At 43.0% G+C, this 27,500-nt stretch overlaps 4 protein-coding genes across 4 annotated transcripts in view; all 4 read left to right on the top strand.

Annotated features, from left to right (window-relative positions):
* nfxl1 (nuclear transcription factor, X-box binding-like 1) overlaps nucleotides 1-3,605 on the top strand; it is a 13,782-nt gene extending 10,177 nt beyond the window's left edge. The window contains exons 19-24 of the mRNA XM_076084982.1: nucleotides 1-96; nucleotides 555-624; nucleotides 1,682-1,786; nucleotides 1,923-2,003; nucleotides 2,086-2,139; nucleotides 2,513-3,605. The exon at nucleotides 1-96 is cut by the window's left edge and continues 59 nt beyond it. Of these exons, the coding sequence (XP_075941097.1) occupies nucleotides 1-96; nucleotides 555-624; nucleotides 1,682-1,786; nucleotides 1,923-2,003; nucleotides 2,086-2,139; nucleotides 2,513-2,707 (601 nt within the window). The 3' untranslated portion in view covers nucleotides 2,708-3,605. The remainder of the gene's footprint in view (nucleotides 97-554; nucleotides 625-1,681; nucleotides 1,787-1,922; nucleotides 2,004-2,085; nucleotides 2,140-2,512) is intronic.
* The window catches only part of LOC142943477 (uncharacterized), a 226,207-nt gene that overhangs the window by 19,034 nt on the left and 179,673 nt on the right, over nucleotides 1-27,500 (top strand). The window lies entirely within an intron of this gene.
* Nucleotides 11,680-21,821, top strand: corin (corin, serine peptidase). The gene is made up of 19 exons (XM_076084983.1): nucleotides 11,680-11,980; nucleotides 12,086-12,199; nucleotides 13,320-13,427; nucleotides 14,364-14,474; nucleotides 14,966-15,088; nucleotides 15,169-15,276; nucleotides 15,512-15,743; nucleotides 16,029-16,171; nucleotides 16,319-16,426; nucleotides 16,547-16,660; nucleotides 17,119-17,229; nucleotides 17,335-17,458; nucleotides 17,551-17,679; nucleotides 18,085-18,134; nucleotides 18,562-18,748; nucleotides 18,851-19,013; nucleotides 19,416-19,524; nucleotides 19,759-19,892; nucleotides 19,982-21,821. The coding sequence occupies exons 1-19, from the start codon at nucleotides 11,740-11,742 to the stop codon at nucleotides 20,162-20,164; spliced, it is 2,592 nt and encodes an 863-aa protein (XP_075941098.1). The 5' UTR covers nucleotides 11,680-11,739; the 3' UTR covers nucleotides 20,165-21,821.
* The window catches only part of LOC142943467 (sodium/hydrogen exchanger 9B2), an 8,575-nt gene continuing 5,246 nt past the window's right edge, over nucleotides 24,172-27,500 (top strand). The window contains exons 1-5 of the mRNA XM_076084994.1: nucleotides 24,172-24,233; nucleotides 25,340-25,396; nucleotides 26,536-26,631; nucleotides 27,211-27,310; nucleotides 27,412-27,500. The exon at nucleotides 27,412-27,500 is cut by the window's right edge and continues 82 nt beyond it. Coding sequence (XP_075941109.1) covers nucleotides 25,340-25,396; nucleotides 26,536-26,631; nucleotides 27,211-27,310; nucleotides 27,412-27,500 — 342 coding nt within the window. The 5' untranslated portion in view covers nucleotides 24,172-24,233. The remainder of the gene's footprint in view (nucleotides 24,234-25,339; nucleotides 25,397-26,535; nucleotides 26,632-27,210; nucleotides 27,311-27,411) is intronic.

Here is a 27,500-nt window from a genome sequence, read left to right as displayed (position 1 = left end):
TTCCCGCCCCTGTCACCCCGGCAACTGCCCCACCTGCAGCCAGATGATCCGCCAACGCTGCCACTGCAAGATCAGCATGCTCTACGTGGAGTGCACGTCAGTACACACTCTCATTTTACCAGTGATATATGTCGGTATTAAAATGCTAACTCGGGTGCGATGCGTCACGTGTGACCGGACATTACTTCTCATTAACATCAACAGAATGTGAAGAGGTCACTGTGTTGATGTCAAAGACAGAGATATCATGTTAGCATGCTAACCAGCTAGCCCCGGCCCGTCCTGTAATGCCACTTGTAACCTGGAGAGGCGATAGTGAGTCACCGAAGCGTCCAATCAGTCCAACATGAGAGGACCAGGAAGTAGATCTGGAGGTAGAGACCAAAAACAGAGCAAAAAGAGAGACTAGTGACACAAACACAGATGTGGAGATAAGCAACTGGTAGTTAACAAGTTCACGTCTTCTGCAGCTTTAAGTAACTTTGTTATTGATACACATCACGTTAATGTTATGATTCATAAAGTTATATTGAAGATTGTTTTTGTCTCTACAGGAAGTTGACATCAGCTGATGAACAGACGAAGGTGGAGTTGGGCTCCTGCAACAACCAGTGTCCTAAAGAGGTGAACACACACACACACACACACACACACACACACACATACAGGACTTACATCCTTCTATGGAGACCTCGGCTGGGTGCCCCATTGCATCATGGGACTTGTTTATCAGGCTCTGGAAGTGGAGTCACCTGCCTGTCGTGTGTGTGTGTGTGTGTGTGTGTGTGTGTGTGTGTGTGTGTGTGTGTGTGTGTGTGTGTGTGTGTGTGTGTGTGTGTGTGTGTGTGTGTGTGTGTGTGTGTGTGTGTGTGTGTGTGTGTGTGTGTGTGTTTTCATAGCCTGCACTAACTTAAGCCTCTAAAAGCCTGAACACGCACTCCACACAGTTGGAATAACAAACAGTGGGAAGTTTTGATTTCTTCTGACGGCTTCAGCTGTTAAAATGGATTTTTACCAGTTAAAGAACAAAGATCTTAAGAATATTTATATTTTTTATCAAAGATGTTGAAGAATCGAGATGTTTGCATGCCGCGTTTTATCGGAACATGCCGCGTTGTATCGGAACATGCCGCGTTGTATCGGAACATGCCGCGTTGTATCGGAACATGCCGCGTTGTATCGGAACATGCCGCGTTGTATCGGAACATGGCGCCTTGTATCGGAACATGCCGCGTTTTATCGGAACATGCCGCGTTGTATCGGAACATGCCGCGTTGTATCGGAACATGCCGCGTTGTATCGGAACATGCCGCGTTGTATCGGAACATGCCGCGTTTTATCGGAACATGCCGCGTTTTATCGGAACATGCCGCGTTTTATCGGAGCATGCCGCGTTGTATCGGAGCATGCCGCGTTGTATCGGAACATGCCGCGTTTCATGGGAGTGCTGCGTTTGATTTGAACATATAACAATCCTGAGTTTTAGTCGTCCGGGAAGCATTCCCTGATGAAAGAGAACCAAACAGAGCTGGTTTGTTTTCTCTGTAGCAGGTTGGTTCTTGTTTCCTTTGGAGAACCACAGACTCTTCTCTCAGTGATTTCCTTCTTTGTTCCCGTCTGATCTTTTCTGCCTCAATGAGAACCAGAGTCTGATGTTTATTCTCTGTTTGTGTGTTCGTAGCTGAGCTGTGGTCATCGCTGTAAGCAGGCGTGTCATCCAGGTGTGTGTGAAGAGAAATGTCAGCAGAAAGTGAAGCTCAGATGTCCCTGCAAGAGGATCAAGAAGGTACACACACACATCTCATTGAACATTGAACACATTGAACATTGAACACATCTCCACGTGTATTTATTATTAAATTGTGTGTGTGTGTGTGTGTGTGTGTGTGTGTGTGTGTGTGTGTGTGTGTGCGCGCTCACAGGAGTTCCCGTGCTCTCCGTCGGTTCAGTGTGTCGTTCAGTGTGACGACGCCTGCAGAGACCAGCAGAGGAAAGTCAGCCAGGTACACAAACAAACACACACACCTGTGCAGTCACTGAGTGTGTCACACCTGAATACACAATAACGTGTGTGTGTGCACTCAGGTGAAGGAGGCGGAGCAGAGAGCAGCTCAGGAGGAGGAACAGAAGAAACTTCAGGTGAGCGTCACACATAAATTAAACTGCACTTTGATGCTATTAACGAGATTAGAACTAATTAATTAATCCTTAAGGCTTTAATAACAGAGTAACTTTATCTTAATAAAACAATACTTAAATGCTAACAAGTGTACCTGTTAACTTTATGAGTTATTAATGAATGAATACTTAAATCCTAACTAATGAGTATGTTGTTGTATGATAAATTAGTACTTGCATCATAATAACGATCAGTAAATGTTAACTGGTTCTCATGAGTAGCAATTAACACTTAATAATTGTCTTTAATTGAGTCTGAAGCTCTTTTGTGTTTTTAAGTCCTAATTAATTACAGGATTTTAAAGTGTTGACTGTGTATGTTTCACCTCCTCAGGAGGAGCTGGAGGCGTTCGAGAAGCGCCAGCAGCGAGGAGGGAGGAGAAGCAAGAAGCGGGGGAGGAGGGAGGAGGTGGACGACGAGGCGGCAAGGGCGGGGAGGTGGTGGAGGAGGTGCGCCGCCTTTGTCCTAGTCCCGCTGGGTGGAGCTCTGCTGTCCGCCGCCGCCTACTACCTCCTGACCAAGGCCTGAACCGACACGCCGATAATTAAGTCCTTTATTTAAGTTCTAATTGAGTTTATTTTAGTGAAGGTTGAGTATCATTTAAAATTCAGTTTCCGTGCCAACAAACTGCTAAACATTTTATTTAAATTGTTCGACAAACTGCTAAACATTTTATTTAAATTGTTCGACAAACTGCTGAACATTTTATTAAAATTGGTCGACAAACTGCTGAACATTTTATTAAAATTGTTTGACAAACTGCTGAATATTTTATTAAAATTGTTCGACAAACTGCTGAATATTTTATTAAAATTGTTCGACAAACTGCTGAACATTTTATTTAAATTGTTCGACAAACTGCTGAACATTTTATTAAAATTGTTCGACAAACTGCTGAACATTTGATTAAAATTGTTCGACAAACTGCTGAACATTTTATTTAAATTGTTCGACAAACTGCTGAACATCTTATTTAAATTGTTCGACAAACTGCTAAACATTTTATTTAAATTATTCGACAAACTAAAAGTCAGCAATTGATTAGAAAGAGTTAGATACGCTTATTTTCTGATTTGTATGTCGGATATCGTCTGAATTAATTGTTTGTTCTGTCTGTAAGACCAACAGTGCAAAACAATATATATATTAATTTTTAAAGATAATTTTAAGTTTTTAGTCTGTATCATTAAAAACAGGCAGTGTTTGCGTTTGACTTCCTGTCCGGAGGAAACTGGGATCAGTTCCAGACTAAAAAATACAATAAAAAAAAGTATTTTAGTTAGTTAGTTTCAGTTAGTCTTTTACTTTTATTCCTGAAATGTTTAGCTATTCAGATGTAAACTCAAATTATTTTATTATTTTGCCTGCCTGCCTGTTTCAAATATTTGAAAAATAAAATGTAATAAAAGGATCATTGATTAACGTACAGCTTTGTTGTTTATCATTTTATATATTTTTATAAAGGTGGTGCTCCGCTCAGTTTTTTATTTTTTTTTTTTTGGAAGTGTTTCCAGCTGTGAACAGAGGGGGCGCTGTTTCTCTGAACGTATTTAAACGGGTAGGACTCAACCCTGAGGAGTAACTTTATTTAAACATCACGTAGAGATACCTGGTCAGGTGGGGCTTTGACTCTCAATTATGTCTTAAAATTGGTTTTATTTGAACTTTTAAGTTATTCTTAAGCTTTGGCACAAAACCAGTTGGGATGAAATCACTTCACATGTAAATAAACAGTATTATAGTTTTTATTTCTGACATTTTTCTGATGCATTTGTGTGTCTAAGTACTGAAACTTTGTTTTCCAATCTTGAACTGTTCCAGTAATATTTTTTGCTAAAGATATCCATAATCTTCTCTACTGGGGATAGAAACTGAAGAACTTCCATCGATTCTCTTTGGTAGCTAACGATAGCTAGCTACAGATAGCTAACTATTGCCAACAATAGCTACCGATTGCTAACTATTAATAACGATAGCTAACGAAAACTACTGATAGCTAACGATAGCTACCATGGAAAACTGAATTGCTATCCTCTTCCTTGACGCTCTTCTTTTGTGCCGTAAATAGAACCTTTGTTTTCCAAAATCCAGAAATCTTTTAGCCACAAGGCTGCTGTTCCTTCCTGTGTGAAACAAGAAGTCATTGTTGATTAATTTGTCACATAACTTGCCTTATGTAGTTTCAGCATTTCTGTAGCTATTTTAACCCAAACAATGATCTTTTCGGAAACTTAAGTATTTTACGACCTTTTTTAAACCTAAGTATTTAACGATATTTTTCTAAAGCTAGCTAAGTATTTAACGATCTTTTTTTAAACTTATCTAATTATTTCACAATCTTTTCTTAAAGCGAAGTATTTTACGATATGGTCAAATGCTACTGTCTTAATGTAAAGAAATAAAGTGAGTTTTAGGTACTATATTATCACAGAAGTCAATGGAATCTTTGAGTTTTGTTACTTTGGAAGTTCTTTTAAACAAATTAAACGTCCTCACTATTCCAAAGGTCCTCACAAAGAGAGAAAAACAAGATACACGTAGTTAAAGCTGTGGAGAATGTGTGCGTGTGTGTGTGTGTGTGTGTGTGTGTGTGTGTGTGTGTGTGTGTAGGCACGAGGCTCAAGTCCCAGCATGATGGTGAGTTGTGTTTAATCCCACGATTAGGCTCCGTCACGTGCAGACAACCTGAGGTATGTGTGTGTGCGTGTCTGCGCGCGTGTGTGGGTGTGCGCGCGTGTGTGTGTGTGTGTTGGGAAAGCAGAGAGAGAGAGCGCGAGCGACTCCGAGGGGGCGGAGCCAGCGTGTCTCGTGCTCGGTTAGTTAGCGGAGCTGCTCGCGGGCAGCAACCAGAGGGATGGTCTCGCGCTCGGCTGCGGGCGGCATTGGGTCATGTTGTCCGGCCGGCGGGAGACCTGTCCGCGTGTCACCTTCAGCGGGGCGGGAACTGAGGCGGTGAGTGTCCGCGCGACTGTCCTTGAGTTTACCGGCATGTGTCCTTTTCTGTCTCCTCCTCTGTCTCCTTGTCTGTCTCCTCTGTCTCCTTGTTTCTGTCTTCTCCTCTGTTTTCTCTGTCTCCTTGTCTGTGTCCTCTGTCTCCTAGTCTCTGTTTCCTCTGTCTGCTTGTCTGTGTCCTCTGTCTCCTAGTCTCTGTCCTCTGTCTCCTTGTCTCTGTCTCCTTACTTCCGTCCTCTGTCTCTTTGTGTCTCTGTCACCTTTAATAACCAGAATATCTTAAATATCTCTGAATAATAATAATAATAATAATGATCATTTAAATTTATATAAATCTGGTGACAGTCAAACTGTTACTTAACTGAATGCATTACTCTGCTTCTGAATAATATGTTTAATCAGTAATTAAATATTTTAAATTAAAGAAAAACAGTTCAATGTATTTTGTCTACAACTCAACGTTTAAAATATAAATATATAAATGTTACTCTTTGTGGAATCGTTGAATTTTTGCTTAAATTACTTCAAACGTTTGTTAAAATAATTCACTTCAGCTTTAAAACGAGTTCATTTATTTTAAAAGAATAAAAGTCAATGTCTGAATGAAATGATGTATTTATTTAATTTAATTATTGTTATTATTGTTTCATGAATAATATCTAGTGCAGCTTTATAATGTGAAAATAAATCTTTATGAACTGAAGTTGTTTCAGAAGACAAATAATAATAATAATAATAATGATCCTGTCTTCACACAACACACAAAATATTAATTTAAATATCATTAAAGACAATTAAAAGCTTTAATACATCACTTTAAAATAAATGTGTATTTATTTACAGAATATTTTAATAACTATAATCAATCACTGAGTTATTAATAATGTAATCAATATAATTATGTTTAAAGGATTCATTAGTGTCTCATAAATAGATTAAATAATAACAATAAATCGATTTAATGTGTATTCTTCACCTGAAAGGATCAAGAAAATAAATTAAACTATATTGATATATAACTTTATATATATATTTGGTATTGATTATGAAGTAACCGGAGCATTAGGACTGAATTAAACATGTTTAGTTTTTGTTTTCAAAATAAAAGCCTCTAAATGATGTTCAGAATACGGAGAAGTAAGAGTGACATCATCGATACCTCCAGATCTATTGATCATGAGTCGATCAATTAGAGTATTGATCAGAGAGGAGAGGAGGAAGAGGGGGAGGAGGAGGAGGGAGAGGGGGAAGAGGAGGAGGAGGGGGAGAAGGAGGAAGAGGAGGGGGAGGAAGTGGAGGAGGAGGAAGAGGTGTACTTAAAGCTGCGGTGAGGTGTCCAGTGTCCACTTTAAAAATAACTTTATCGACTCCAACGGACAGAAACACGTTATAAATAACCTGAGGCAGGGGGCGGGGCTTAAAGGGTCTCTCTTTCACCACCGTTAACGTCTGATTGGTCTGTCCTATAGGCCCCGCCTCGAGGACCCGAGGAGGCGTGTCCTCACAAGCTGGGATCGACCCATCACCTTCGACTTCTCCTCTACGTCCTGATTCCTGCTGTGAGTCTGCTGCTGCTGAGCCTACTGCTCACAGGTAATAATATACACGTAATACACAGTAATACACACATTAATACACACTCTACACACTGTGAGTCTGCTGCTGCTGAGCCTACTGCTCACAGGTAATAATACACAGTAATATACACGTAATACACAGTAATACACACATTAATACACACTCTACACACTGAGTCTGCTGCTGCTGAGCCTACTGCTCACAGGTAATAATACACACTAATATACCGTATTTTCCGCACTATAAGGCGCACTTAAAAGCCTTTAATTTTCTCAAAAAACGACAGTGCGCCTTGTAATCCGGAGCGCCTTATATATGGATCAATTGGTTAATTGGTTGATCCATACTGGTTGTACACGGCGCTCTGTCAAAATGTTTCAGTACGACTGGTAAACTACAAAGCCGCACCGCGGTAAACACCGGTACTGTGCTTACTCCTAGTCCAACACCACTTGTGTGTATAAAGACCCCAAAATGGCACCTTTCAAGAGACACGCTTACGACGCTGAGTTCAAACTCAAGGCTGTCAGCTACGCAGCCGAACATGGGAATAGAGCAGCAGCGAGAGAATTCAACATTAATGAATCAATGGTACGGAAGTGGAGGAAGCAAGAAGATGACCTGTGCCAAGTAAAGAAGACTAAAAAGAGTTTCCGAGGGAACAAAGCGAGATGGCCACAGTTAGAGGACAAACTCGAACAGTGAGTTGTTGAACAGAGAGCAGCAAGTAGAAGCGTCTCTACAGTAGCTTCTATTCTATGCGCCTTATAATCCGGTGCGCCCTATATATAAAAACAGTTCTAAAATAGGCCATTCATTGAAGGTGCGCCTTATAATCCGGTGCGCTTTATAGTGCGGAAAATACGGTACACGTAATACACAGTAATACACACATATTAATACACACTCTACACGCTGTGAGTCTGCTGCTGCTGAGCCTACTGCTCACAGGTAATAATACACAGTAATATACACGTAATACACAGTAATACACACACATTAATACACACTCTACACACTGTGAGTCTGCTGCTGCTGAGCCTACTGCTCACAGGTAATAATACACAGTAATATACACGTAATACACAGTAATACACACATATTAATACACACTCTACACACTGTGAGTCTGCTGCCGCAGAGCCTACTGCTCACAGGTAATAATACACACTAATATACACATATTAATACACACTGTGGAGGTTGACTTGTGAGGTCGTTTGAACCCTAAACTCAGGTGTTTAATGTCTGATGCTGAAGGAAGGAAGGAAAGGATAAGAGCAATGTTAGGAAGGAATCAGAGGAAGTGAGTAAGGATGAACAGAGGACAGTGTAGGAGGAGAGATGACACATATTCATGTTCTCTAATTCATCGTGTGTGTGTGTGTGTGTGTGTGTGTGTGTGTGTGTGTGTGTGTGTGTGTGTGTGTGACAGTGTGTGTGTCTCGTCACCATGACAGCAGGGCGTCTCTCGACCAATCAGGAGCAGAGAAACTGTCTCAAACATTCAGACAAAAAGAATTTCAAATATTTACTGAACCTCCTCCTCATCATCATCATCACCCTCTTCTTCATCTCCTCCTTTTTCTTCATCTTCTTCTCCTTTTGTTCTCTTTCAACACTCCTCTGCAGCTGTTTTCTGTTGTTTCCTCCTCGACTCATTACACACACACACACACACACACACACTGTCACACACACACACACACACACTGTCACACACACACACACTGTCACACACACTGTCACACGCACACACACACACTGTCACACACACACACACTGTCTCACACACACTGTCACACACACACACACACACTGTCACACACACTGTCACACGCACACACACACACTGTCACACACACACACACACTGTCTCACACCCACACACACACATACACTGTCACACACACTGTCTCACACACACACACCATTAAACATCTAATGTTGTGTAACGTCTTTGTTTTCTCTCGTCCATCTGTTATCATTTGATATTTTAGAGGTTCAGTATTCATAGTGAACAATATACGTGTATATATTCTGTATATATATATATATACAGAATATATGTATATATATATATATATATATTCCTTGACATCTTGAGTAAATATTTGTTGATATATTCTGTCTAATATTAAGAATACATGAAGTGATATTAATATTCATCATATCAGTTGTCTGTGTTTAATTATTGGTATAACTTTTATATATAAATACTGTACATTCAGTTTACATCTTCTCATATATTGATGAAGTATGTTTGTATATTTTCATTGATACGTATATTCAGTGATACACTGAGTGTATAAAGTATTGATTATATATATATATATTTTCTTCTTCTTCAGGTATTTTTGGCAGCAGCCTCCTGAACTCCGCCCCCCCCCCTCCCCTCCCCCGAGCCCATCGCCGACAGCGACCCTGGCTACCGTGGCAACAGCACAAACCCCTCCCCCTTCTCTGAGACAGGAAACGCCACCGATTCACTGCCACGAAACCACGACGACGACATCATCGCAACCACAGCTATCAACAGCCTTCCTCCAGGCTCCTCCTCCTCCTCACAGGCCACGCCCACACAGCCCGTCACCAAGCCCCCTGATTGGCTGACCTCGGTGACCTCACTGAGCAGCGCCTGGCCGATCGTCAGCACCTCAGCACCGGAATCAGGTATCCACTACTGTCTGTCTGTCTGTCTGTCTCTCTCTCTCTCCCTGTCTGTCTCTCTGTCTGTCTGTCTGTCTGTCTGTCTATCTCTCTGTCTGTCTGTGTCTCTGTCTCTCTGTCTGTGTCCTTGTCCTGAGGGACAGACAGGCTGAGTCGTCCTCTGTTGTGATGATAAATCGTTCGTTCAGTTTGTGTTTTTAAATTCTCCTCGTCTCCGTCTCTCTGGTCCTCTGCTGTCCTCCAGTGTCTCAGAGTCAGAGTCTAGTGGAGGAGAATGCTAAAGAGATACAGTATTATGAAGAGAGACAGAGAGACACAGTGTCCTCATGTCCTCTCATGTCCTCTCATGCCCTCATGTCCTTGTCAGCTGATCGTGGAGCCTCAGTGTCTCGTGTCCTCATGTCCTCAGGTACTTGTCAGCTGATCGTGGAGTGTCAGTGTCTCATGTCTCATGTCCTCAGGTACTTGTCAGCTGATCGTGGAGCCTCAGTGTCTCATGTCCTCATGTCCTCAGGCACTTGTCAGCTGATCGTGGAGCCTCAGTGTCTCATGTCTCATGTCCTCATATCCTCAGGTACTTGTCAGCTGATCGTGGAGCCTCAGTGTCACATGTCCTCAGTGTCTCATGTCCTCATGTCTCATGTCTCATGTCCTCAGGTACTTGTCAGCTGATCGTGGAGCCTCAGTGTCTCATGTCCTCAGTGTCTCATGTCTCATGTCCTCAGGTACTTGTCAGCTGATCGTGGAGCCTCAGTGTCACATGTCCTCATGTCTCATGTCCTCAGGTACTTGTCAGCTGATTGTGGAGCCTCAGTGTCACATGTTGCCGTACAACCAAACATGGCTGTCGTCCTCCGTTGCCGTGGTGAAGAGCTCTGAGGTGGACATGTTGCTAAGGTAAACAAAGAGATGACGTCATCATGAACCTGTTTGTAAACAATAACAAAGTGATGTAATGAGTGATGATGCGTTCAGGTTCTTCAGCTACCTCAGCAGACTGTCCTGCTACAGACACATCATGCTCTTCGGCTGCTCGCTGGCGCTCCCAGAATGCATCGCGGCCGACGGCTCGCACAGCAGGTAACAGAGACTACACATCCCATGAGCCTCTAGTGAGAGGTCAGGGGTCACACAGAGCTGAAGCCAAAAATACATTTTTATGAAGCCACTAGAGGTGTGACGCTACGCAGAATATCTCAGTGCGTTCAGGATCAGTTAGTTTTCTTTTTATTAAGAACAGACAGTTGAACTAATGACACAGTCCTCCTGCTGGAGACTGAAGGAACATTAGTTATATATATATATATATATATATATATAATTACACCATTTATCAACAGAAGCTGTGTCAGATTTTCATCTTTCCAACGGTCCTTGAACGCATCATGAGTGACGAAGCTTAGAACTGTGATATTTCATCAACATTTTATTCTTCATGTTCTCATTATAAACCTCTCCTCTAATAAAGCGTTCACTTTAACCAGAGTGTGTAAAACATTAAACTATGAGCTCCTCAGTGAAACTATGACGTCATGATTGATTCATGTGAGACCAACAGTCATGTGACGACAAGGAGGAGACACTCTGACTGAACTACAGGAAGTGAACACAGAGCATAAATAGTTCTATATTTATAGCATACATTGGTAACACTTATAAAAATGTTGAATATTTAGATTATATTTTGTTCAAATTTTTGTGATTCTTTATTTTAATTATTAAATGATTTATGTCATTATATTCTGTTATTCTGCACTAAACACGTGTTTGAGTTCTCTACAAAAAAACGGACAATTTATTTTTGTGAACGAGGCGTCAACCAGACGGACGGTCACATGACCCTCTTCCTGGTTATTTATATATTTATTTATTACTTCTTTATCGTCAACAACGAGGTTTGTGACTCGTCTGGTAGCAGGTGGAGAGCATTCTGGGAAATGTCGGCCATCACATTGTAACTGTGAGTTTAAAAAAAGATTAACCGAGTTGTTTATCGCAGCTGAAACACACACACACACACAGTCACACACAGCTGAATGTCAGCTGTTCAGACTGTAAGTGGGACAGCAAGTGTGTGTGTGTGTGTGTGTGTGTGTGTGTGTGCACTCCAGGAACAACATCCTCACACACTGTCACATTCAAACACACACTTTTTCAGTGGCTTCAACTTTGCGCAACCTCTGGCCTCTGACAGGAGGATTATGGCTGTGTGTGTGTGTGTGTGTGTGTGTGTGTGTGTGTGTGTGTGTGTGTGTGTGTGTGTGTGTGTGTGTGTGTGTGTGTGTGTGTGCAGGCGGGTTGTGCTGCCCTGCGCGTCGTTCTGTGAGGCAGCGAGAGAAGGCTGTGAGCCCGTCCTCCAGATGTTCAACGCCTCCTGGCCCGACTTCCTGCGCTGCTCGCAGTTCAGCAACGTCACCTTTGCTTCATCATCATCGTCACCACCATCATCATCATCATCATCCTCGTCATCATCGCCACCACCGTCATCATCATCATCATCCTTGTCATCATCGCCACCGCCGCCATCATCGGCGCCGACAGCAACAGCAGTCCCCGCCCCTTACGCCTGTTACACACCGAGACAGATCAAAGGGAAACCCTGTGAGTAGAAACACACACACACACGTTGGTGTTTTTTCGCTCTGAACTGATCGGATGGTTCGATGACATCACTGCTTCCCCCCTCTCTCTCTGATTGGTCGGCAGCTGTGTGCGGCGGGAAGCATCACTTCCTGTGTGCGACGGGGATCTGTGTGCCTGAGAAGCTGGTGTGTAACGGATACAACGACTGTGACGACTGGAGCGACGAAACACACTGTGGTGAGACACACACACACACACACACATATATACACACACACATTTTTCACATACATATATACACACACATACACGTACACACACACAAACATTGTGAGGACACACGTATACACATATTTTTGGGGTCCATTGTTTTTTGCTCACTTGTGAGGACACACACACACACACCGTATTGTGACCTGTTCAAATAGCAGGCTAAGTTTTTAGCCCGTTGTGGTGATGAGTGTGCAGGTGATTTATTGCGGTTATTTACAGCGATGGAAGTTCCGGAACAGTTTGTGTGTGTGACAGAGAGGCGGTTGTCATGGCGATATAAGGAGACTATAGACCGGGACGTCTGGAATGTAAAGAGAGAGAGAGTCTTCTTCTCCTCTTTGTTTATGTCTCTCGCCCTCTCTGTGACCTCCGAGGATGTTTACGGCCGTAAACGTCTCACAAAGAAGAAACGAATAAAAAGACAAGAATGAGGGACGGACAGAAGACGAAGGACTTTAAAAAGATACAAACACAAAAGACAAAAACACAAAGAGTACATGTGAGGCAACAAAGAGTCACACTGAGGAAACCCCGCCCACCGGGGGGGGAACAACCACGATAACATACCTGTAGAAGCTAAAAGAACAGATTTCAGTATTTCAAAGGATTATTTACCTTGTTTGTTATTTATTTTATGGCTTAGAGAAAAGATCTCTCTGAAGTGAAACACTTTATTTACAACAACTCCATTGAATCACAAGGTAAAATCACTATTTAAGCTAACACTGATAGCTTAGTTAGCTTCAACCTCAACAGTTTGTCTGGACTTATTTTAATAACAATCGAGGCTTTAATTCAGCTTTTTATGGTTTTGAAATGCTAACGATAATCTCTGATTAAATCGGCTGGAGGTAAGCTAGTGGTGTTAGCAGCTAACAGCTAACATCTCTCTCTCTCTGTCTCTCTCTCTCTCTGTCTGTCTCTCTCTCTGTCTGTCTCTGTCTCTCTCTGTCTGTCTCTCTCTCTCTGTCTGTCTCTGTCTCTCTTTCTGTCTGTCGCTGTCTCTCTCTCTGTCTGTCTGTCTGTCTCTCTCTCTCTCTCTCTCTGTCTCTCTCTCTCTGTCTCTGTCTCTCTCTCTCTCCAGTGTGTACAGATGGAGAGTTCCGGTGCAGCACCGGTCGGTGTCTCTCGCCCGCTGTGGTGTGTGACGGTTACGACGATTGTGGAGACCTGAGTGACGAACTCAACTGTGGTGAGAACACACACACACACCTATACACACACACTCACACACACACACACACACACACACACACAAACTTTTAGTGACGTGGTTTGGGAGCTCAGGATCAACTGTGGGATCAGAGAGAGAGAGAGCAAATGTGAGTGAGGGAATCCACCACCTGTCTCTCTGCCAACACACACACACACACTTACGCTCACACAGTATCATGTTTGGGGGTTTCGTGTGTCTGTCAGCTGTTATTTTCGGTGAACAGCTTCAGTGATCTTTCAGCTTCACTGCAAACTATTATTGTAATGAATTTATTTCTTTACTCTTAACTTTAAATTATTCACCCTATTTAGTAAAATGTTGTTTATTGTTTTTAATACTACAGTCAACAACAACAGGAGACAGAAGCAGCTCTGCTCGTCTTCGTGCCTTTAAAAGATAAAACCATAGAAATAGAATATAAATAGATCGGACATGAACATTCTAAAACACTAAAACGATCAGTGGAGACGTAACTCTTGTTACTGATGAGGAAAACACATTAATATCAACAGAAGACTGACAACTTTGTTCAGCTCATTTTCTGGAACCATTGTAGCATTAAAGCATGGTGGAGTTAGCAAGCTACTAGCTGACTAGCTTGCTAATTCCGCCATGCTTTAATGCTACACTCGTTACAGAAAATGTATCATCGGCTCGGTCCGAGCTAACGTTAGGCTACCTAGTTAACTACCTAGCTAGGTAGTAGGTCGTAACTTCCTAGCTAACTAGCCAGAAATCCGTCTTCAGAGCTGCGTCCGCTCTCTTCCCACTGACCTGTTGTAGTAATAATGGTATCTGTAGTAGTAGTAGTAAAAGTAGTTTTTATTTCTATGCATAAATCTCACCTTTGGCTCATTCTGGTGTGTGTGTGTGTGTGTGTGTGTGTGTGTGTGTGTGTGTGTGTGTCGTCAGTGTGTGATATGGCCCGTGAACATCGCTGTGGTGACGGTCGCTGCGTGTCCAGAGAGTGGCTGTGTGACGGAGACCACGACTGTCTCGACAAGAGCGACGAGCTCAACTGCTGTGAGTGACCGAGCCGCTTCACTCGTAGAACCCAGTTACCTTTAGTAACTCGGTTCACTCGTGGGACCCAGTTACCTTTAGTAACCTGATTGTAGAAGTCAATATTTTGCACATTTCTGCACTAATTCTATGATTCTGGATCATTGAACTATTTTAATTTTCTCTTATTATGTTTATTGTTTGTGCACCAAAACACAAAGGCAAATTCCTGAAAACCTTGTTGGCAATAAACTGATTTCTGGTTCCTCTCTTGGCCCCAAATCTCTGGCTCTGACTTTAGTCTCACAGTCAGAATTAAGAGTCGACTCCATTTTCTCTGATGATTCTAGAGACTCGATAAAATGTGTTCGTCAAAATGTCAAAGAGAGAAACATGACAATCACAGCTGAGTCATCAGAGAGTGATTCATGTTGCTGTAACCCACGGTGTGTGTGTGTGCGTGTGTGTGTGTGTGTGTGCGTGTGCGTGTGCGTGTGTGTGTGTGAGAGCAGCCTGTAAGAGTCAGGGTCTGTTGGAGTGTAGGAACGGTCAGTGTGTTCCGTCTGCGTTTCGCTGTGACGGAGAAGACGACTGTAAAGACGGCAGCGACGAGGAGTACTGCAGCCGAGAGCAGAGTGAGACACCTGTCTGTCCATCACCCGTCTGTCCATCACCCGTCTTCTTCTGTCATTGTGTGTGTGTGTGTGTGTTACAGCTCAGGGTGTGTGTGCTCCCGGTCAGCCCAGCTGTATCTCCACTTCCTGTCCGTCGGTGTGTGCGGGGGGCGGAGCCTGCGACCCCCGAACCAACAACAACAACTGCAGTGAGTCTTCACTCTGCTGCAAGAACCACGACACGTCATTACTACGGCATATTAATGTAACATTTACTAATATTTGTATTCACATTTACTGTGGTAGAAGAAGTACTCACAGCCTTTATGCAAGTACTGTACACATGTGAGGTACTTGTACTTTAGTACAGGTACTTTCCACCACACATTTGTAGTTCTTTTTGACTCTAAACCCACGGTACCTGTCTGTGTGTCCGGTCCTCAGCGCGCTGTGAGCCCATCAGCCTGGAGCTGTGCATGAACCTTCCCTACAACCTGACCAGCTACCCCAACTACCTGGGCCACCTGTCCCAGAGAGAGAGCTCCGTGTCCTGGGAGTCCTCTCTGTTCCCGGCGCTGGTCCAGACCGGCTGCTACCAGTACCTCATGTTCTACGCCTGCACGCTGCTGGTCCCTAAGTGTGACCCGGTCAACCTGCAGAAGGTCCCGCCCTGCAGGTAGTTTAGTTAGTTAGTTAGTTGGTTAGTCTGCAGAGGATCCCGCCCTGCAGGTAGTTTAGTTAGTTATGTAGTTAAGCAGTTGTGCTCTGGTTGGTTAGTTGGTTAGTTAGTCTTCAGAGGGCCTCTCTGGCTAGCATGTTAGTTGGTTAGCATGTCAGTTAGCATGTTAGTTGGTTAGCATGTTTGTCAGTTAGCATGTCAATTAGATAACGTGCCCGTTGGTTAGTTAATTTAAGTTATTTAGTCATTCAGTTACTTTGTTCGTGTCTCTCGTCCTCTCAGGTCGTTGTGTCGTAATGCGAAGGAGAAGTGTGAGTCGGTGCTCGGCATTGTGGGATTGCAGTGGCCTGAGGACTCAGACTGTAGTCAGTTTCCAGCGGAGGGAGGAAACACCACATGTCTGCTGCCGGAGGACGGAGTCGACGGTACTGTCTGTCTGTCTGTCTGTCTCTCTGTATGTATGTCCATCTGTCTGTCTGTATGTCTGTCTCTCTCTCTTTCTGTCCTGATATCAGGACTTGAACTTGACGTTGTTGATGTTTGTTGTTTTTGGTGCGTTGCCTTGGCAACAGAGTGCTCCCCCAGCCATTTCAAGTGTCGGTCGGGTCGCTGCGTCCTAGCAACCAAACGCTGTGACGGACACCTGGACTGTGACGACCACAGCGACGAGGACAACTGTGGTGAGACGCACAACCTTTCAAAATAAGAGTCTGTTGGACTGTGCTGCTTCCTGTAGTAGTAAATGTATGTGTGGTGGTAAAAGTATCTGTATTCAGTTGATGATGTCACCTCTCCTTCAGGTTGTTCTGAGCGCGCTCTGTGGGAGTGTCCCGGCAGTAAAGTTTGTATCAAAGCCAGTATGATCTGTGACGGCTTCCCAGACTGCCCCTTGCTGGTGGACGAGAGCAACTGCTGTGAGTCTTGTTTATTCTGTTACACAGTTAGTTTATTTATGTTTTAAATTAGACTACAGTAGTGTGTAGTAGTGTTGGTGATGGGGTTACTGATGACGGTGTTGCTGATGATGGTGTTATTCAGGACGGTGTTATTGATGACTGTGTTGTTGGTGACGACTGTGTTGTCGGCAACTGTGTTGGTGACGACTGTGTTGTTGGTGACTGTGTTGTTGGCGACGACTGTGTTGTTGGCGACGACTGTGTTGTTGGTGACGGTGTTGTTGGCGACTGTGTTATTGGCGACTGTGTTGGCGACGACTGTGTTGGTGACGACTGTGTTGTTGGCGACGGTATTGTTGGTGACGGTGTTATTGATGACTGTGTTGTTGGCGACGGTGTTCTTAGCCACGGTGTTGTTGGTGACTGTGTTGTTGTTGATGGTGTTATTGACAGTGTTGTTATTGTTGTTTCCTCAGCGGTGTGCAGAGATAACGAGCTCTCCTGTAACAACCATCAGTGCGTCCATCGGACTCTTTGGTGTGACGGAAAGAAACACTGTTCCGACAGCTCTGATGAGTGGAACTGTGGTACCACACTTATTTTACTTTCATCCATTATAGATACACATAGATGTTAATAAATGCTCCGTCACACACAGTGGGTGTCAGCCTCTGTATTGATCCTCTCTGCAGTGTCTCTGTCCGATCGATCGGGTTCTGTACTGACGGTGTTCAGGACGGCAGCAGAGTATCAGGTCTGTGCAGACGAGTGGAACCACAAGCTCAGTGAGCTGACCTGCAACCAGCTGGGACTAGGGTAAGGTCAGTAACACACACAGTCACACACACACACACACACACACACACACTGTGTTACAGATGAACCTCAATATTCATGTTTCTCAACAGAGTTCCCTCCTCTGTTTCCATGGTAACCGACCCCCCCGGTGTCCCGGGCCGTCGCCGTTGGCTACATGTTCACCCCGAGTGGAACCTGAGGAACGGATCTGCTCTTCAGGCCCGACTCGAGAAGAGAAGGTAACAGAACCCTCGTCAGAACAACCGGAGAACCTGTGAGAGAGCTGCAAGTCTAGACACCAGACACCGTTCACAAAACCAGTGATTTAACTCTCAGAACACCGGAGCTGCTGCTCTACTGCTGTTAGTGTGTTTGTGTTGTTGTGTACACACTAAAGTCTCACAACAACACAAACCAACCAATGGAGGCAGCAGTAGAGCAGCAGATCCTGTTCTGAGAGTTAAATCACTGGTTTTATGAACGGAGTCTGGTGAGCTTCAGGACTGAGCTGCTCACCTGTTGATACTTTTCAATAAAACTCTGTCACCTGACTGCTACTGTAATATTATGGTCTGTCTGTCTGTCTGTCTGTCTCTCTCTGTCTGTCTCTCTGTCTCTCTGTCTGTCTGTCTGTCTCTCTACAGTCATGCGTGTCATTCCAGGAGGAGAGTCTCACTGCTGTGCACCAGAGAAGGTAAATATTCAGATTTTTTATTATTATTATCTGAACATCTTTTTAAATCTCTAAATTATTCTGAAACTAATAATTATTTTCATAGTTAATACTCTGAAGTTCATTTTAACGATTTTAAAAAAAGGTTCATTTTCTGTTGATCTACGGATCGATGATTGGACGATTGGTTCAAATCAGATTGAATGATTTTAAGTGTGTCGTTCCTCATACGACCACCAGATGGAGACAAACACTAAATATGTATTTAAATATCATGACAAGTTATTATGTTTATTATTGATCTGTGAAGCATTGATTAGTCATTTATTAAAAGAAGTTCTAAATGTTAAACATTAATATTAATTCATCCAAATGATCTACATGATGTGGAGGAAGAGTAAGACTGTCTCTCTCTCTCTCTGTCTCTCTCTCTCTGTCTGTCCATCAGCGTGCGGTCTGCGTCCGTCGTTGGGTGTCTTCCCCCACAGGAGGAAGAGGATTCTGGGAGGGCGTGTCTCCCGGAGGGGGGCGTGGCCTTGGCAGTGCTCGCTGCAGAGCGGACAGAGCGGTCACGTCTGTGGGTGTGTCCTCATCGACCGGAGGTGGGCTCTGACCGTCGCCCACTGCTTTGAGGGGTGAGACGGGGGGGAGAGAGAGAGGGTGGGGGAAGACTGTCTCCGTAAGTTAAAGAGCTGGACCTGATCCTGTCTGTCCTCCCTAACCTGTCTGTCCTGCAGGAGGGAGACCCCCGACCTCTGGAAGGTGGTTCTGGGTCTCAACAACCTGGACCACCCAGGAGTCCACAGTCAGAGCCGCGGGGTGCGTTCCATTATCGTGCACCCGCGGTACAACCGGGCGGTGGTGGACTACGACATCAGCGTGGTGCAGCTGGACTCTGAGGTCAGAGACACTGCATTGATTATCAATACGTGTATGTATATATATATATATATATGTATATGTATATATATATATGTATATATATACACATATATATATATATATATATATATATATATGTGTACATATATATGTACACATATAATAAAGAAATGTAGATTTTTTTTCTTAATTAATTCTCTTTTTTCTCACAACATAATAAAAACGAACCAATAAGAGTATCAATAAAATACTGAGGACCCATCCCCCGCTGTCACACAGATGGACACACACCACTGTGGGGACGTTTATTCTTCTTCTCATGAAGCACTGGCTGTCTGAATTTAACTGTTTTTATTGAAGGACAGAAGAAGAATATTAATAACTCATTTATTTTTACTTTGTTGTCATCTGTGTTTTCAGGTCGAGGAGACGCCGTTTGTCAGGCCGGTGTGTCTCCCTGAACCCGACCAGCTTCCTGCTCCTGACTCCTACTGTTACATCACAGGCTGGGGTCACATGGGCAACAGGAGTGAGTGCACACACACACACACACACACACATCCGCGTACTTCTGTCTTTGAGAGGACCCTGGTATAATGCATGCCCTAGATATAAAGTACAAGAAACAAACACACAGAACACATTAGAGGAAACTTAAACTTGTCAGTAACCAGTTAATTTACACCAGCTGTGATCAGAGCGCTTTAGATGTTCCTATTGATTGTGTGTGTGTGTGTGTGTGTGTGTGTGTGTGTGTGTCCAGTGCCCTTCAAGCTGCAGGAAGGGGAGGTTCGGATCATCTCGCTGTCTCAGTGTCAGTCTTACTTCGACATGAAGACCATCACTCCCAGGATGCTTTGTGCCGGTTACGACGCTGGAACCGTCGACTCCTGCATGGTAACATCCGCACCGACAGCCGGTCGGCTTTCTACACAACCGCGCAGTGTGTTTACAGTGTGTGTGTGTGTGTGTGTGTGTGTGGTCAGGGCGACAGCGGCGGCCCGTTGGTGTGCGAGGAGGTGAGCGGTCGGTGGACGTTGTTCGGCCTGACGTCGTGGGGCAGCGTGTGCTTCAGTAAAGTGCTCGGACCCGGCGTCTACAGCAACGTGACGCACTTCACCTCCTGGATCCAACAACAGATCTACATCCACACGTACCTGACCGACTGACACACACACACACACACCTTGTGTTGCTCTACCTGTGCCTCTATCTATGCTGATAGCATTCAGATGCCAGCTGCTGTATGAGCAGTCGTATAAACTCATATTACAGATGCTAACTAGTTAGCTCATAGAGCTGCAATTAGACTTCACATTCACACGATTGAGCGTTCACGAGATAACGATTGTTCTGTCGTGTGTGGAAGATTTTAAATCTAATCTAACTACACATCTATTGACGTTCAACCGCTGCTGGATACCTGATTATGGAATTTAAACATCAATGTATTTGAAACAGTGAAATATTTCTCTCTGGTTTGAATCCACTCTGTTAATTTGCAAAGTCAAAAAAAAATGTTGCTCGAATTGAATTCCCACAAACTTCTGTACGAACTTCTGTACGGAAAACAAAAAACAAAGGAAAAGAGCCCGAATGAATCCGGTCAGTGAAGTAAAATGTGTCAACGCCATGACCTCAGTGCTCTTTAATCTGCATCACAAAGGGCCCTCTCACACCTCGTCTGCTACAACGTTTTGGATTTTTCAGTTTGATCCGAACCAAAATTCTAAGTATGAAATCTCAGAACTAGTCTGGAGAATCTTTTTCGTGGACGCCGTGACGCGGTTGAGCTTTGTGACGGATGTAAAGCAGTTCTTTGGGGCTCTGACATCATGCGATGTGAAACACAAACTAAGTGGATTAAATCTGAACAACGTAACATAAACACAAAGCTCGGTTGGTCCGAGCTGTGAAGAGGTCCCGAGTGTTCAGCAGTTGTGTTTGGATGTTAGTCGTTTATGAAGCTTTAATGATTGTAGACTTTGCTCCATAAACACGTTGCCTGTTCTTGTTCTTGCTCTACTCGTAGCGTCGTGACGGCACTCACTCAGAGGAATTAAACTCCCTGATGCTCTTCACCCTGACGGGAGGATGTCATTGTTAGATTATTAGACTATTGTTGCATTGATACAGACTTTAAGTGAACTCATTGTCGTGCGTTGGATGTAAACACACTTTATTTACACGACGTCGTCCGATCTTCTGCTTCGAGTGTTGAAACTTTTGATAATCATAAAAAAATCACAACATTCAGACGTTCTGAATTCCTAAAAGCTGCTATCTTAACCAGACCAGTTGAGCACTCAACGTCCCACAATGCTTCACTCTGTAGTGCCTGTACTTAAACTTAGCAGCAAGAAAACAGCCGTGTTACCTGTACAACGTCGTGCTGTACGTGTGTGTGTGTGAGACGGAGAGAGAGGATCGCTTCGCTTCTAAAAACACACCGGCAACTTATTCGGGCAACTTTGATGGACGACATTTAACTTTATTCATTTTAACACAAAAGGCAGAAATCAGTCCTACATGACTTGTTTTGTGCTGTTACGTCTCATGTTACGAGATATTATAAAGATAATATCCTCAGAGGCTCCGTACAGTCCAGACGTACGGTCCAGACTTAGTCCAGACTTATAGTCCAGACGTACAGTACGGTCCAGACTTAGTCCAGACGTACAGTCCAGACTTACAGTCCAGACGTACAGTCCGGACGTACAGTCCAGACTTAGTCCAGCCGTACAGTCCAGACGTACAGTCCAGACTTAGTCCAGACGTACAGTCCAGACTTAGTCCAGACTTAGTCCAGACTTAGTCCAGACTTACAGTCCAGACGTACAGTCCAGACGTACAGTCCAGACGTACAGTCCAGACTTAGTCCGGACTTAGTCCAGACGTACAGTCCAGACGTACAGTCCAGACTTAGTCCGGACTTAGTCCGGACGTACAGTCCAGACTTAGTCCAGACTTACAGTCCAGACGTACAGTCCAGACTTAGTCCAGACGTACAGTCCAGACGTACAGTCCAGACTTAGTCCAGACGTACAGTCCAGACTTAAATTCAATCATAAATGTCGGATTCAAACATTCTCATCTTAAGTGGAGTCAAAATAACGAGCAAAATAAATCCGGTTGTGACTGAAGCATTTTGCAGATGAAGATAACTGAACTGTTGTCATCAGTGAGATAAATGAACTTAACTAATTTAACAGACAAACTCATTTGCTGAAAGCAGCTGTTACCTAGCTGTCGTTTAAATTAGCTAGCAGACTGTTGCTTTTAATGTTAAAATGTTAATATTTATTCATGCTCTCTGATTTATTGATTTGAAAGCATGAATCATTTTTATTTCTCCTTCCAGGCTTTTTAATTAACAGATTATTTTACATTGTTTCAATCATGTAACTTCTTATTCTGTGCATCTTCTACAAAGAGGGAGCGTCATCTATTAACCTTTATTAAAAACAAACCGTTTCAGAAGGAAAGAACATTTTAAATTAAGAGGACACGATGTTTGTGACCCAGTAGAGGAGTTGCCCAACAAAATTGCCCATTAAATTGCCCGGTGTTGCCTCCATGCTGACGTCTAACTGACATCCAGAACATTCCAAGTTGTTGTTTTTGTTGTTGTTGCTGTTTTGTGTGTTTGGTTTTTTTAAGAGTATTTTTCTACAGCTTTTTGTATGTCATGCTAATTACACAGGTGTGTGTGTGTGTGTGTGTGTGTGTGTGTGTGTGTGTGTGTGTGTGTGTGTGTGTGTGTGTGTGTGTGTGTCATGTGACGTACAGACTGAATGTTTGTGCGTGATTTGCCTTGTGAGCGTGTTTCTGATGTCACTTCCTGATTTAGCTGTTACGACGTTGTCATGATGATGATGACGATGATGAAGAGTGTCACTGTTTAATTATATGGATTTAAATGCTCTATGAACCGACTGTAGCCGCTGATGTTTTTTGTGTAACCGTGAATAATTGGTTTGTATCACCTCGCATCACAAATAAAACTATACACAGACTATCACCTGTGTGTGTGTGTGTGTGTGTGTGTGTGTGTGTGTGTGTGTGTGTGTGTGTGTGATTCACGTCCGTCCCTGTACATTCGTCTGTTTCCACTTCCTCTCGTCCAGAAATAAAGACGCATGATGAAGATATTTAGAGCTAAAGAGTCTGAAAATGTTTTTATTAGACGTGGAATCAAACTGTCACGATGTCTTCTGTTATATTACTAATATACTTTATATACAATATTTATATACATGACAACTAACTGATTCATTACCTGCTATCAGCCCTTTAACAAACTCAACCGTACATCTGTTGGTTCCGTCCGTGTGTTTAGCGGTGGTGAGTTTGAACGTCCTTTCATGAAACACCATTTCCCAGAAGGCCACAGTCTGTCGGGTGACGAGAGGAGAACGGACGAGGAGGATATTACTGATGAGAGAGGAACACTCATCGGTTCCTTCTCAAGACGTAAATGTAAAAACAAACAGTTTAAAAAATAACTTTAATCAAACAGACAGGAAGTAGAACATTTGTTGGGACTATTTCCAGCGGCGGATGAATCCACATGTGGTGCTGGAGTGAGTTATGATATGTGTGATTGAGTTCATGATGAAGGAACAGAGTGAGCTCTCTTCACCGACTACATTCAGAAATCTCTCATTTTAAAGGTGGAACGCTCTCCACAAAGTAACGTTAACGTCACAACATATAAAACAATCTCACTGATTCTGGATAGAAATAATCTGCAGCGACTCGACTTTATGAAACAAAAGCCTCATTGTTATCTGTCAGCCACCTGTGAGGTGTGTTAATCAGGTGTTTCACCGTGTGTGCGTGGAACAATGCTGTCACATGTGCGCACACGCGACACACACCTGCTATTATCTGAATAATGAGACGTGTTCACGACTGCAGGCGACCGAGAGGGCTGGTATTAACACGGCAGCCTGTGTTCCCATAATGCCAGGCTTTTGTGTGTGTGTGTGTGTGTGTGTGTGTGTGTGTGTGTGTGTGTGTGTGTGTGTGTGTGTGTGTGTGTGTGTGTGTGTGTGTGTGTGTGTGTGTGTGTGTGTGTGTGTGTGTGTGTGTGTGTGTGTGGGTGTGTGTGGTTTAAAAAGCATCTGTTATTAACACTCGGCAGACGAACTCTCTCTCTGTCTGTGGACGCTGGTCGATGAGTCGGTTGTCTTTTCCTCTTTTGTTCCAGTCACACAGCTCTTCATCAGCCACAAGGTAAGAATGTGAATAATATTTATATATAAATATATATGTATTTATATATTAATATACTAATAATTCATCAATGGTGATTCACTGAAGATTACGTCAACATTTGATTCATTCATGTTAATGTTCTGTGAGAGAAATGTGACATTTTGTTCTCTTTAAACATTTATTTTATAATTAAGATATCATTTTATATTTAAAGCATTCCCTAAAAAAACTATTTAAATCCAGGAGAATATTCCTCTTTATGTATTATTAGAAACTTTGTTCTCCATTTATGTTGATTTTCTGGACACAGATCATGATTTAATAATAATTTAGTTTGTAAGAACAGGAGTTGTGGAGAAACCACAGATATGGATCAGTTATCTGGTGACGTTGAGTTTTCAAACGTGTGATCTGGAGACGATGTTCGTAACATAACAGATCTGCAACGATTACTTAATTAGACTTCAACTCTTTTCATAATTGATTGTTTATTCTCTGATTCCAGCTTCTTAACTGTGAACACGTCCTCGTTCCTCTGGGACGGTAAACTGAATATGTTCAGTGCAGCCCTGAAACATCATGTCATTTATTATGTTATCAATAAAACAAACATCGAGGAACAGTTCAATAAACTCATTGTTATCACTTAATCTGACGGGTTTGATGGAGGAAACAGGAATTTCCTTTAGAAGAACTCGTCTCTTAAAATCTACGTAGAAACATCTGGACTGATGTTTCCTGACTGAGATCAGATTATAACGATAGTTAAGTCACATTCTCATTTCCTCCTGAAACATTAAGATAAAGTTACAGATGAACAATGTTGAGTCTGACTTTACACTGTAATGTGAGGACTCGGTGGTTTGTGAGGACATTTGTCTTCAATACAAAAACTTTGACATAAACCACTCTTACCTTTCACAATAAAAGCCCTGGACATAAACCACTCTTACCTTTCACAATAAAAGCCCTGGACATAAACCACACTTACCTTTCACAATAAAAGCCCTGGACATATGATATTCGTGGGAGAGTATTTTGCCTTTAAAGGCCTCAAGAGTTAGTTTTAGGAATCAGTTTGTTATCGAAGGTCCTCAAGTATAGAGAACACGTGTTTGTTTCAGATGATGGACGAAGAAGCAACGAAGCGTTACTATGACAACGGACAGGAACAAGCTGAGGTAACAACTGTTGGTATCGTCCTCATAAATATACATAAATTCACATATATATTTAACTGCACCAACTGTTTGGTTTCTCTGATCTTCAGGCTGGTTGTAAGTTGCTTTTGATGTTTTATAGTAACGATCACAAGTGAATCACGAACTCTATTTTCAACTCCTGTACGACACACACACCCACGCACACACAGACACACACGTACACACACACACACACACACTATAGGTGTAATACTATTTAAATAAGTGACTCAAGAGAGTAAAACATGTGAAGTTTGTCCTGAAGGTGGCGCTGAAGGAAACTTCATCGGGTCGTTAAAATGAAAACCAACAACTGTTCTGCTGAGAACATTTTCCTTTATAAGTGTGTGTGTGAGTGAGTGAGTGAGTGAGTGAGTGAGTGAGAGAGGTGAGTGTGTGTATCTGTTGGTTTAATGATTAATGTGATGAAATTCTCTCTTGATTTATTACCTCAGTAAACATTGTAAACATGAGTTTATGGTCTCAATCTCTAGTTTCAAGTCTTCTTCAATACAGCATGATGTTCATTTAGTACATTATGGTCCATTTAGAGTCAAACAGACCATAAAGCAGGGGATGCTTTAGGGCGGTGCTACACTGTGATTGACAGGAGAAATGACTTCTTTCAGTGGCTTACTGGTGAGTTATATAAACAGTCGTCATGAAAGAGGATATTAGCTAAAGAGACCAAAACCGTTTTAACACCAGACTTTAAACGTGTTTATTTCTGCTGTAACGTTCATTTTAACATTGAGGTCAATGGGGACGGACTCGCTTCAGGTGCCTCTAGTGGACATTTGAGGAACTGCAGATTTTGGCCCTTTTTCAGCACCGTAGATTTTAACGCTCGGTCTGAACCTTCAAGTCAAACATCCATTTGAAGTCGTGAGGGCCGTTCCCCACAATGCATCAATGTCCTCACTACGGTGGTGTTTTAAATGGACCTCACAAGGACAGCAATACAAGCACACATATACACACACAGGTCAAGTTGAGCTTTGATGTTGTGAACAAAGTGCAACTACTCATTCACTCTCTCTCTCTCTCTCTCTCTCTCTCTTACACACTTGATGTCTCTTTTGTGACTAATTCATACACACACACACACACACACACAGGTGAAGGGAGGGAGTAAAGTTCAGGGCTGTCAGGACGAGAGAGAGATCACCGTCCTGCCGCGGAGGAAGACGGACGAACTGGACGACACCGACGGGGTGAGTGGTCGACAACACACACACACACTAACACACGCACGCACACACACACACGCACGCACACACACACACACACACACACACACTAACACACACACAGGGAGCTGAGAACTCTGAGAAAGCCCATCTATTCATAGAAACTACAAATGTTTTGTTGTTTTTTGGGCAACAGGAAGTAGATTGTTGCTGTTGATGTGTGGATGTGTGTGTGCGTTGACTGAAAACAAGGAGGCAACAACTGAGGGGTCTTTAGTTGACCAACACAAACCGTTGATTTAAAGTTGGAGGAACGTTGTTTGGCTCAAACCAGACGAGTGTCTGATGTCAACAGGTTGCCTCAACGTCAGCAACACTCATCAATGTTGCTTTTCTAAAGTTTCCAGCTATGTAGCTGTTCATGAAGTTGTCGTAAAACGTTGGTGTTGTTAAAGCTGTCAGCAGTGTTGCTGTTTATAAAGTTGCCCTTAGCGTTGCTGTCTCTGAAGTTATATCTCCATAGTTGTATGTGTCTATATATACATGTATATATTTATATATGTATGTATACACACATGTTAATAGCTGTACACATGTGTTCAGATGAAGATGGCGTCCTCGTCCTCCTGCTGTGCGTCTTGTCTCCGTCTGAAGGACAGATGTCCTCGTCCTCAGGGACTCGTCAACCTGATCGTCACCAAAGGTAAGAAACACTCAACGTGTCTCGTGTCTCACAGAAACAGACTTCAATGAATCTCTTCATGTAATAATGGTGTGTGTGTGTGTGTGTGTGTGTGTGTGTAGTGTGTCTGTTCGCTCTGCTGTTCGGACTCGTCTGGTCTGTAACAGGAGGTGAGTGTCTACCTGGAGGAAACCTGTTTGGAATCGTGGTC

Source organism: Anarhichas minor, unplaced genomic scaffold (assembly GCF_050575085.1).
Source record: "Anarhichas minor isolate MPS153535 unplaced genomic scaffold, ASM5057508v1 ptg000137l, whole genome shotgun sequence".
NCBI classification, from domain to species: Eukaryota; Metazoa; Chordata; class Actinopteri; order Perciformes; family Anarhichadidae; genus Anarhichas; species Anarhichas minor.
This window is presented reverse-complemented; position numbering and strand designations above follow the sequence as displayed.

Bases quoted from the DNA above. Each gene is read 5' to 3' on its own strand.
- corin (XM_076084983.1), top strand. From the start codon at position 11,740: ATGTTCAACGCCTCCTGGCCCGACTTCCTGCGCTGCTCGCAGTTCAGC. The intron at 12,200-13,319 runs GTGAGACACACA...CTCTCTCTCCAG, and splicing joins GAGCGACGAAACACACTGTG to TGTGTACAGATGGAGAGTTC. The intron at 15,277-15,511 runs GTGAGTCTTCAC...TCCGGTCCTCAG, and splicing joins AACCAACAACAACAACTGCA to CGCGCTGTGAGCCCATCAGC.